Source organism: Phocoena phocoena, chromosome 3 (genome assembly GCF_963924675.1).
Source record: "Phocoena phocoena chromosome 3, mPhoPho1.1, whole genome shotgun sequence".
Lineage (NCBI taxonomy): Eukaryota > Metazoa > Chordata > Mammalia > Artiodactyla > Phocoenidae > Phocoena > Phocoena phocoena.
This window is the reverse complement of record NC_089221.1, coordinates 165,291,814-165,304,183: the sequence shown is the minus strand read 5'-3', so window position 1 is coordinate 165,304,183 and position 12,370 is coordinate 165,291,814. Positions and strand designations below refer to the sequence as shown.

General features: G+C 40.5%; 1 protein-coding gene across 1 annotated transcript; it reads right to left on the bottom strand.

Moving 5' to 3' along the window:
• Window positions 1-509: 509 nt before the first annotated feature.
• LOC136121549 (zinc finger protein 709-like) lies at window positions 510-3,320 on the bottom strand. The gene is given in 7 exon segments (XM_065875444.1): window positions 510-907; window positions 993-1,035; window positions 1,222-1,623; window positions 1,626-1,730; window positions 1,733-1,928; window positions 2,300-2,360; window positions 3,278-3,320. Coding segments are annotated over 7 exon segments (1,239 nt in total). The 5' UTR covers window positions 3,312-3,320.
• Window positions 3,321-12,370: the final 9,050 nt, after the last annotated feature.

The following is a 12,370-nucleotide window of genomic DNA, read 5'->3' as shown; positions in this document are numbered from 1 at the left end:
GCACTACAGGAGGCCAGTAGGAAAATCCCAACAAATACCAAAATGTCATTTATCAATAGCCCCATACAAAATGATCAAAACATAAAAATTAAACCAACCTGCATATTAGGAATACATGTCAATTCAACCATGGATCAAACAGGCTCCAAAATGAAGAGAGAAAAATGTTAATTGATTTAAGGGCAAAACAATACCTGTTAATCATTATGTAGTACTGCTTACAGAGTACTTACCGAATTATCTCACTTCAGTGTTCATTTTTGAACGTAAGTAGTAAATATCCAGTCGAGAGATCCCCTTTAAGAATGAGGCACTGATAAAGACGATGTAACTCTAAAAATTATTCTTTCATGTTATTTTTTTCTGGAACATTATACATGGATTAATTTGTATCAGGCTTTCTCAGATTTCTTACACATATAGGGTTTCTTTCCAGTGGGAGTTTTCCCATGTAAGAATGAAGGCCAACTGATGTTTTGCCCACATTGCTTACATTCAAGAAGTTTCCATTAAGTATGAGATCTTTCATGCCTTCGAAAGGAACTGGGTCGACTGAAGGCTTTCCCACCTTCTCTACATTTGTAGTGTTTCTCACCAGTGTGTATTTTCATGTGTCCTTGAAAGGTAGTGCAATAAATGAAGGCTTTCCCACATTCTGTACAGTCATAAGGTTTCTCTCCAGTGTGAGTTTTTTCATGTGTTCGAAAGGATGCATAACAACTGAAGGCTCTGCCACATTGTTTACATTCATAGGGTTTCTCTCCTGTGTTAGTTCTTTGAAGTCTTCTAAATGAACTGGGAAAACTGAATGCTTTTCCACATTCCTTACACTTACAAGGTCCATCTCCAGTGTGTGTTACCATGTGTGTTAGAACACTTGATGGAGAAATGAAGGCTTTCCCACATTCTTTCTTTACATTTATAGGGTTTCTCTCCAGTGTGCTTTCTCACGTGTCCTTGAAAGGTTGTGTGATAAATGAAGGTTTTCCCACATTCTGTACATTCATAGGGTTTCTCTCCAGTGTGAGTTCTTTCGTGTATTCGAAATGAACTGGGCCAACTGAAAGTTTTACCACACTGGAAAGTTTTACCACACTGTATACATTCATATGACTTCTCTCCAGTGTGAGTCCTTTCATGTGATCAAAACAAACTGGGACAAATGGAGGCTTTCCCAGATTCCTTACGTTTATAAGGTTCATCTCCAGTATGTGTTATCATGTGTGTACGAATGCTTGAAAGAGAAATGAAGGCTTTACCACATTGCTTACATTCATAGGGTTTCTCTCCAGGGTGAATTCTTTCATGTATTCGCAAACCTAGAGGAGAACGGAAGGTTTTCTCACATAGTTTACATTCGTATTGTTTCTCTGCAGTGTGAATCCTTTCATGTCTTCGAAAGGAACTGGGACAACTGAGGGCTTTACCACACTGCTTACATTCATAGGGTATTTCTCCAGTGTGATTTCTTTCATGTGCTCGAAATGAAGTGGAACAACTCAAGGCTTTCCCACATTCCTTCCATTTATAGGGTCCTTCTCCAGTGTGTGTTATCATGTGTCTTTGAAAGGTTGTGAACCATGTGAAGGCTTTCCCACATTCCTTACATTCATAGGATTTCTCTCTCCAGTGTGAGTCCTTTCATGTCTGTGAACAGATTTGTGGTAACTGAAGGCTTTCCCACATCCCTTGCATTTATATGGCTTCTCCTCATATTCACGATACTCATATATGGTTTGTGTCCACTGTGAGATCTGATGTGCCTATTAAGGAATGAATGACGTACGAAGACTTTCCCACACACGTTACAGTCACATGGTTTTACTCCAGAAAGAGTTTTCTGGTTCAGATTAAGATTTGGAATCTGGCTGACAATTTCTCCATCTTGATTACCTTCTTTGCTTTCACAGAGTTTTTCTACCATATGACTTCTGTAAAAAAATGAGAAATTATCGATGATTTCTTTAACAATTTCACATTTATTAGTAGGGTATTAGAATTACATTTTTATATTTTATAGCAAAAGTGAAGGTTTTTTGCCCTTTCTGAATTTTTTGAGGGTGATTTATATTGAAAGCTCTGTAAGAGGACTTGACATACCTATTATGAAAACAGTAATATTAATATATTGGGTTTCTTAATATTGTTTCCAAAAACACTGGACATCTGTGTCACATTTAAGTAAATGTTTTTGGTGAAAAAAATTTATGGATAACTTTGAAGCTGGGGTTGTTTTAAAGTTTATGACATACCAGGATTCTCATGTGGCACACTGCTATCTACTGTGTGTGTGACTCACCTTAGTTTTCTCCCTTGGATTTTGTACCAATCTTCAGTGTTATGATTGTCCTTTTTTTCCCCTAAAATGCAGACCCAGAAAAATAATGCAAATTATTAGAAGTTATAGAAATATTTTAGGTCCACAATGAACTGTGACCATGCTTAGTTTATTTACCAATGTACAGCAGTTCCCCCTTACCCACAGTTTCGCTTTCGGTGGTGTCAGTTACCTATGGTCAATTGCAGTCTGAAAATATTAATTTACGCTGTGCACCCTTCCAAGTAATATGATGAAATCTTGCAATGTCCAGGTCTGTCCTGTCCAGGATGTGAATCATCCCTTTGTTCAGTGTATCCATGCTGTATATGCTACCTGCCCATCAGTAACTTAGTAGCCATCTCAGTTTTCAGATCACTGTGGTGGCATTGCAGTGCTTGTGTTCAAGAAGTCCTTATTTTAATTAACGATGGCCCCAAAGTGCAAGAATAGTGATGTTGGTAATTAGGATATGCCAAAGAAAAGTTATAAAGTGCTTCATTTCAGTGAAAAGATGAAAGTTCTTGATTTAAGGGAAGAAAATAATCATACATTGATGTTGCTAAGATCTATAGGAAAAATGAATCTTCTATCATGAAATTGTGAAGAAGGAAAAAGAATTTGATCTTAGTTTTGCTGTCTCATCTCAAACTGCAAGTTATGGACACTTAACACTTATGCATGTTAAGTTCATGTCTATTTTACATGTTCTATTCTTAGTTATTATCAATCTCTTACTGTGCACCAAATTTCTAAATTAAACTTATTATCATAGGTATGTATGTATAGGATTCAGTGCTATCTGCAGTTTCAGGCATCCACTGGTGGTCTTGGAATGTATCCCCTGCGGATAAGGGGGGACTACTGTATTACTTTTCCATATTCCACATCTTGGAACAGTATTGATGGGCAAGAAATACTTGTTCTCTAACTGAAGTGAAGGAATGTTGTCATGCTTACCTATTGAGGCCAGGTTCCTCAAGATTTCCTGCATCACATCTCTATAAAGTTTCCAGTAAGATGTGTGAGTCTGACAGAACTGGGGATTTATACTCAATTTACAGGAAGATTACATATGATTCTGTCACCTTCATTTATTTATTTTATGTCTTGGTCATCAGAAACTGACTCTATGTCCTTACTTACTTCTTCATGAATTTAACAGTATAATGAACACATGCAATTTATTTATTCATTTTCACTGTGATTACTTTAAATGTTATTGCTCTCTGATGTCAGGGTCTAGAGCACCCTGGAGAAATGAGAGAAATGCTACACAAATGAATCATTTTAAACACATCAATCTCTTGTGAGAAAAACTCATCTCCTTTGTTATTACACACCATTTAACTCAGTACGCTCCATGATGTATGAGGTCAAATCTGCAGGAGCGTTCAATGAATAAAACACAGTGAAGAACTGGAAGCTTTTTCTTCTATTCTCATCACCAAACATGAGAGTCCAGGAGGCCTGTGGAAATCCAACTTGTGACAAGGATCAGTTTGCCATACTGGCCTGAGAATTACTCCAGGTGATAAGAAATAGCCAGGTGCAACTGGCTAGATTAAAGTATTCTTGTAAAGAAGTAGTACTTTTAGCTTGTGTAAAATTTATTGCAGACTCAGTTTCTCCATTCTCTCTCTGTCCCATTCATGGAGCTAGGAAGTTATTCACAAGTTAAGGCTCAGACAACTTTGCATGATATGACACGCTAAAAAGACACAGCTACTTAGACCTCCACAAAACCCTATACACAATGAGCCTCAGGGATGCTTCTCACTAGTTTTTAGCACACACAGGCACACATAATGAAACGATAAAGTGCTAAAACATTTCGTTTTGGTCAAAGCCCTTGCTAAATAACCTTGAGGAATGGGTTAAGAGCTGCATATTGCACAGGCATTCACAGCACTCCACAAAGGTCTGATGGTGAATCTGCCCATGATTATATAATACATAAAGAATTCACAGCGCTTTCCTCCAAACAATGTAAAACCTCCATTCTCTAATTTCAGATGGAAGTTTCCTGGCCAGCCACTCCAGAGGCAATCCTCCCAACATCTCTCACTTCTGAACTCCCATATGGTGCACAGAAGCCTAACAGCCCAGCCCCGAGTACAGGAATATGTAAGTTGATGACACCACACACTGCCAATAGTGTACAAAGGGTTTATTACTTCCATAATTGAGGTCTCTGGGGAGTAAGGCAGGCCTCTCAAGAAGGCATGAAATGGCTTGAGAGTGCAAGGAAAAGTACATGGACTTATTTTTTAGTTGAGGTTGTGGGTGGACTGAAGAGAGAGTTCACATACAAGGGCAGGAGCAGGCATGAATTGAATCTCTTGTCACTGCCACAGGAAGGAAACTAAGGCTTTCCTATCATCATGGATACATGTGGGTCACAAGAGGAGAAAGGAGGGATGAGGCTTCAAAGCTGTCAGCAGTCAAAAAACTTGAGTCAGAGACTTCTCTTTTCTTGTTCTTTGTATAAAGAACTTAGAAACCATCCTTCCTAACCTCACAAGAAGAAAAGCAAAGAACTGAAGACACAGAGAAAACCACTGTTTCCAAAATTGGAAAGAAAGAAAGAAGCTATTTTGAAATAACTATTCTTAACAAGGCCTATCCTCAAAAGAGACCGTTTCACCAGGGCTTAATGCAAAGACAAAAAAGAATACAACATCTAAGAACTTTGGGACAATGACAGCAGGTGTAAAATACACAAAATGAGAATACCTGATAGAAAAGCAAAAAGGAACAAAAAAAAAATAAGTGAAGCAATCATCACTGAGATTTTCCTAACATTAGTGATAGACAGCAAACCGCAGATCCAGGAAGCTAAGAAAAACAAAACATGAAAAAAAAAGAACACCAAAAACTGCACTGCCAAGCACATCATTTTCAACTGGAGAAAAATCAAAGACAAAGGGAACATTCTGAAAGAAGCCAGAGGGAAAAACAAACCTTAGTTTTACTTAAACAAGGATAAGAATTAAATCAGACCTCTTTTCAAAAACTATGCAAGCAAGAAATATCATATAACTGGAATCACATCGTATTTATCCTTTGGAATCTGGGTTCTTTCACTTAGCAATATATATATATATATATATATATACACACACACATAACTATACATATATATACATATATATATAAGATTTATCCATGTTGTTGCACATATTAACTGTTCATTACTTTTTATTGCTGAGTAGGATTGCATGTACAGATGTACTATAATTTATTCATTCACCAGATGACATTTGAGTTGTTTCCAGGTTTTGGTGATTATGAATAAAGCTGCTGTAAACATTAACATACCAAAACCAAACAAAACAACAACAACAAAAAACCCCAACTATGCCACCAAGAAGAGAGTGGAATGAAATATTTAAAACTCTGTGTCAAGCAAAATTATTCTTCAAAAGTGAGGGAGAATATTTTGTAATAACCTATATGTGAAAAGCATCTGGAGAATAATTATATATATATATAAAATAACTGAATATATATATAATAACTGAATAACTTTGCTGTATACCTGAAATGAACACACACTGTAAATCAACTATACTTCAATAAAAAAATATTAAAAAGCAGATAAGCCTTTGTAATAAAAAAAATCTCTAGGACTGCTGCATCTCAGGAAAAACAGTGACGGAGAAATACTTTCTGAGAAAAATTGAGGGACTCTAACATCAATACACCTGGTTTTACAAGAAACAGTAAAAGAAATTCATTAGAAGGTACAGGCATACCTTGGAGACAATGAGGGTTCAGTTCCAGACTACCACAGTAAAGCAAATCACATGCATTTTTTGGTTTGCCAGTGCATGTAAAGTTATGTTTATACTATTCTGTACTCTGTTAAGTGTGCACTAGCGTTATGTATAAAAATACAATGTACATACCTTAATTTAAAAATACTTTATTGCTAAAAAATGCTAACCATCATCAGAGCCTTCAGCAAGTGATGGCAGTAACATCAAAGATTACTGATCACACACCACCATAACAAATGTAACAAAAATTTGAAATACTGTGAGAATTACCAAAATGTGACAGACACACAAAGTGAGCAAATGCTATTGAAAAAAAGGTGCCGATAGATTTGCTTCACACAGGGTTACAACCAACCTTCAACTTGCAAAAAATGCATTACCTGTAAAGTGCAGTAAAGTGAATCACAATAAAATAAGGTATGTCTGAAAATGATATAAACAGGTGGAACATTAGAAAAGAGGACCCTTTAAGAGCTGTTCTCAGTTCACTATAGCCTTGTTGGTCTCATGGACACAAGCCCCACTGGTTTTCAAAGCTAGATGTTTTGGGACTTCCCTGGTGGTCCAGTGGCTATAAGATTCTACCCTTCCACTGCAGGGGACGTGGGTTCCATCCCTGATCAGGGAACTAGGATCCCACATGCTGTGTGGTTGTGCCCCCCATACCTGAAAGGCTAGATGTTTGGGGGACTTGTCTTCATGTGTGACTTTTAAAAGCTGGGGTGCCAAGTGTGGGGTTTAAACCCTTTGCTCCTTAAGGAGAAGCTTGGAGTTTTGAGTGCCTTCCTGAAGGTGGGGTGCCATACATGGGTTGGGGGTTGGTTATGGTAAGATAGTGCCTCAGCTTCTACCCACTTTGATGTGGGTGTTCTCATTTGCCCTATGCATAGGGAATTGCCAGTTATGGGCAATAAGAGATGAGTTGCTGTATGTTCCTATACGCATGACAACATCTGCTGCTGCCCTGCCTGGATCACACCCGGGTTCTCCAGGCTGTCTCTGCATAGCTAGACTGAGTCCTCTCCCAGAGCCTGTCTGCCCAGGATTCCTGGGGTGCTGCCCTGTGTGGGCAAGGACAATGGTTGCTTCTAGCTGCCCCACCAAGATCACACCCAAGACCCTTGGTCTGTCTTTGTGTACAGACTGAGTCTTTTCCCAGGGCCCAGTTGGCCCAGACCTCCCACCAGGCTGTGGCATGGAGTGTAGAGGGCCAGGGTGTTTGCCCAATTCACACTGGGGAGTGGCGAGGCATCAGCTGCCAGTGCCAGGCTCTCTTTGCACTGATGGTTGACAAGCCAGCATGTGCACACTCCTTGCGAGTAGCATCTTGGCTTCTCCAGCCCTTCTGACTGTCCCAGTGGTTCTCCGAGCAGCCAAGAGGGCTAGTCTCCTCTCTACAGGACCCCAGGGCTGGGATACACAGATTGTGGCTCCACCTGCTTGCTCCCCAAGGTGAGGGGCTGCCCGTGTGGACCTTCTCTTCCTTTCAGATCCCTCCCAAGGGCACAGATCCCAACCTAATGTCTTTTTTTCTGTCCTACCCAGTTACATGGAGATCTTTCTTGTGGCTTTGGTTGTACAGAAGTTCTTCTGGGGACCTCCCTGGTAGTCCAGTGGTTAAGACTCTGCACTTCCACTGTAGGGGCATGTGTTCAATTCCTGGTTGTGTAACTAAGATCCTGCAAGCTGTGCAGTGTGGGCCAAAAAAAAAAAAAAAGTTCTTCTGCCAGGTTCCAGTTAATTTTCTGTGAGAACTGTAGAAGTATTTTTGATGTGTTGTAGGGGTAGGGGAGTTCCACATCCTCCTACCCTGTCATCTTGATTCCCCTTTCTCCTTTCAAATTATTATACTATTTGTTATGGTGATCTGTGATCAATGATCTTTGATGTTACTACAATGACTCACTGAAGGCTCAGATGATGGTTGGTATTTTTTAGCTCTAAAGTATTTTAAAAGTAAGGTATATACACTTTTTATACATAATGCTGTTATACACTTAATAGACCATAATATAGGATAAACATAGATTTATGTACACTAGGAAACCAAAATTCATGTGATAATTGCTTCATTGTGATAACTGCTTTATTGCAGTGGACTGAACCTGCAATATCTCTGTGGTATACCTGTGGTATATACACAAAAGAAAAAGGTAAAGGAATCTAAGCATACCAAAAAAGACAGGAATCTAAGCAAGCAAAGGAGACAGGAAAATAGGAATTACAAAACAGCCAGAAAACAGTGAACAAAATAGCAATAAGGACATACCAATCAATAATTACTTTAAATATAAAACAAATAATAAATTCTCCCATCAAAACACAGAGTGGCTGAATGGATTGAAAAAAAAAGACTCACCTATATACTGCCTACAGAAACCTCACCTGAGGTACAAGTGCACACACAGACTGAAAGGATGGAAAAAAAATATTCCATGCAAATGGAAATCAGAAGAAAGCTGGGGCAGATATACTTGTAACAGTCAAAATATATTGAAGATAAAGACTGTTATAAGAGACAAAAAAGGTCATTATATAAGGATAAAGGAGTAAATCCAAAAAGAGAATATAACATTTGTAAACATTTATGCACTCAAAAAAGGAACATCTGAATATGTAAAACAAAATTTAACAGATCTAAAGGGAGAAGTAGAAAGCCATACAATAACAGAAAGGGGGCTTCCCTGGTGGCGCAGTGGTTGAGAGTCCACCTGCCGATGCAGGGGACACGGGTTCGTGCCCCGGTCCGGGAAGATCCCACATGCTGTGGAGCGGCTGGGCCCGTGAGCCATGGCCACTGAGCCTGCGCGTCTGGAGCCTATGCTCCGCAAAGGGAGAGGCCACAACAGTGAGAGGCCCGCGTACAGCAAGAAAAATTTAAAAAAATAATAAATAACAGAAAGGGACTTTAATACCCCAATTTCATCAGTGGATACATCATTCAGACAGAAAATCAATAAAGAAACACTGGACTTCAGTGACACATTAGTCCAGTCATTCCATCCAAAAGCAACAGAATACACAATCTTCTCAAGGGCACACAGAACATTCTCCAGGAGAGAGCATATGTTAGGCCACAAAACAAGTCAATAAATTTAAGAAGATGAAAGTCATATAAAGCATCTTTCCTGACCACAGTGCCATACAACTAGAAATCCATTATGAAAAGATACCTGGAAAATTCACATGTGGAGATTAAAAATGATATTGAAAAACCAATAGGTTAAAGAAATCAAGAGAGAAAATTTAAAAAGTACCTTGAGACAAATGAAACAGAAATATAGTAGAACCCCATTATTTGTGAGGGATACATTTCAAGACACTGAGTGCATGCCTGAAACCATTTATAGTAATTAACCCCACAAATATTATGTTTTTTCCTATACATACACATGCACACACAGTGTGTATACAATGAAAAAAGGGATGATTCATATCCCAGGCAAGATGGAGCAGGATGGCACAAAGTTTTATCATACTCCTCAGGACAATGCACAATTCAAAACTTTATTTTAAAAAATGTTTCAAGTATTTTTAAAATGTCTATTTCTGTAATTTTCCATTTAATATTTTCAGACCACAGTTGACTGCAGGTAACTGAAAGTGTAAAAAGCAGAACTTCAGGGCTTGCCTGGTGGCGCAGTGCTTGAGAATCTGCCTGCCAATGCAGGGCAAACAGGTTTGAGCCCTGGTCTGGGAAGATCCCACATTCCGCGGAGCAACTGGGCCTGTGAGCCACAACTACTGAGCCTACACGTGTGGAGCTTTTGCTCTGCAACAAGAGAGGCCACGACAGTGAAAGGCCCGTGCAGCGCCATGAAGAGTGGACCCAGCTCGCCGCAACTAGAGAAAGCCCACACACAGAAACGAGGACCCAACACAGCCAAAAATAAATAAATTTTAAAAACCTTAAAAAATAAAAAGAAAAACTGCAGGTAAAGGGGGACTATTGTGCAACATACTGAAACATACAGGATGCAGCAAAAGCATTTCCAAGAGGGAAGTTCATAGTGATAGTGATTAAATCAAGAAACAAAAAACCTAACTTTATATATTAAAAAACTAGAAAAAGAAGAAAAAGCAAATGGAAAAGTTAGTAAAATGAAAGAAATAACAAAGATCACAGTGGAAATAAACACTAAAAAGAGAGGAGAAAAACAATAAATGAAACTAAGATCTTTAAAAATATAAGGTAGATACCAGGAAAAAGACGTGGAGATCACTTTCCTCCACACAAATACACCACACATACATCTACATGTGGAACAACTACAGAACACCTACTAAACGCAGGCAGAAGACCTCAGACTTCCCAGAGGGCAAGAAACTCCCCACGTACCTGGCCGTGTGGCTGACAGGGTCTTGGTGCTCCAGCCTGCTGTGAGGGCTGAGCCTCTGAGGTGGGAGAGCTGAGTTCAGTACACCGGACCACCAGAGACCTCCCGACCCTATGTAGTATCTATCAGTGAGGGGTCTCCCAGCGATTTCTGTCTCAACCCTAAGACCAGGCTCAACTCAATGGCCAGCAAGCTCCAGTGCTGGACACCCCATGCCAAACAACTAGCAAGACAGGAACACAACCCAATCCAGTAGCAGAGAGACTGCCTAAAATCATACTAAGTTCACAGACACCCCAAAACACACCACTGGACACGGCCCTACCTGCCAGAAAGACAAGATCCAGCCCCACCCAGCAGAACACAGGCACCAGTCCTCTCTACCAGGAAGCCTACCCAAGCCCCTTAACCAACCTTACCCACCAGGGGCAGACACCAAAAGCAACGGGAACTATGAACCTGTAGCCTGTGAAAAAGAGACACCAAACACAGTAAGTTAAACAAAATGAAAAGACAGAGAAATATGCAGCAGATAAAGGAGCAAGATAAAAACCCACCAGACCAGGGCTTCCCTGGTTGCGCAGTGGTTGGGAGTCAACCTGCTAATGCACAGGACATGGATTCGTGTCCTGGTCCAGGAAGATCCCACATGCCGCAGAGTGGCTAGGCCCATAAGCCATGGCCACTGAGCCTGTGTGTCTGGAGCCTTTGCTCCACAACAGGAGAGGCCACAACAGTGACAGGCCCGCATACCGCAAAAAAAAAAAAAAAAAAAAAAATCCCAGAACACCAAACAAATGAAGAGGAAATAGGCAGACTACCTGAAAAAAATTCAGAGTAATGATAGAAAAGATGATCCAAAAATCTTGGAAATAGAATGGAGAAATACGAGAAATGTTTAACAAGACCTAGAAGGACTAAAGAGCAAAGAAACAACAATGAACAACACAATAAATGAAATTAAAAATTCCCTAGAAAGAATCAATGGCAGAATAAATGAGGCAGAAAAAAGGATAAATGACCTGGAAGATAAAATTGTGGAAATAACTGCTGCAGAGCAGAATAAAGAAAAAAGAATGAAGAGAATTGAGGACAGTCTCAGAGACGCCTGGGACAACATTAAATGCACCAACACTCGAAATATAGGAGTCCCAGAAGAAGAAGAAAACAAGAAAGGGTGGAGCTTCAAGATGGTGGAAGAGTAAGACGCAGAGATCACCTTCCTCCCCACAACTACATCAGAAATACATCTGCATGTGGAACTGCTCCTATAGAACACATACTGACTGCTGGCAGAAGACCGCAGACCTCCCAAAAGGCAAGAAACTTCCCACATACATGGGCAGGCCAAAAGAAAAAACAGACAAAAGAATAGGGATGGAACCTGAACCAGTGGGAGGGAGCTGTGAAGGAGGAAAGGTTTCCAAACACTAGGAAGCCCCTTCGCGGGTGGAGACTGTGGGTGGCGGAGGGGGGGAAGCTTTGGAGCCATGGAGGAGAGCGCAGCAACAAGGGTGTGGAGGGCAAAGCAGATAGATTCCCGCACAGAGCAACGGTGCTGATTAGCACTCACCAGCCTGCGAGGCTTGTCTGCTCACCTGCCAGGGCTGGCGGGGGCTGGGAACTGAAGCTCGGGCTTTGGTTGGATTCCAGGGAGAGGAGTGGGGTTGGCTGTGAGAACACAGCCTGAAGGGACTAGTGCACCACAGGTAGCCGGGAGGGAGTCTGGGAAAAACTCTGGAGCTGCCGCAGAGGGTAGAATCTTGTTATTCCCTGGTAGAATCTTGTTATTCCCTCTTTGCTTCTTGGTGCGCTAGAAGAGGGGATTAAGAGTGCCCCTAAAAGGAGCTCCAGAGACGGGTGTGAGCTGCGGCTATCAGCGTGGACCCCAGAGACGGGCATGGGATGCTAAGGCTGCTGCTGCAGCCACTAAG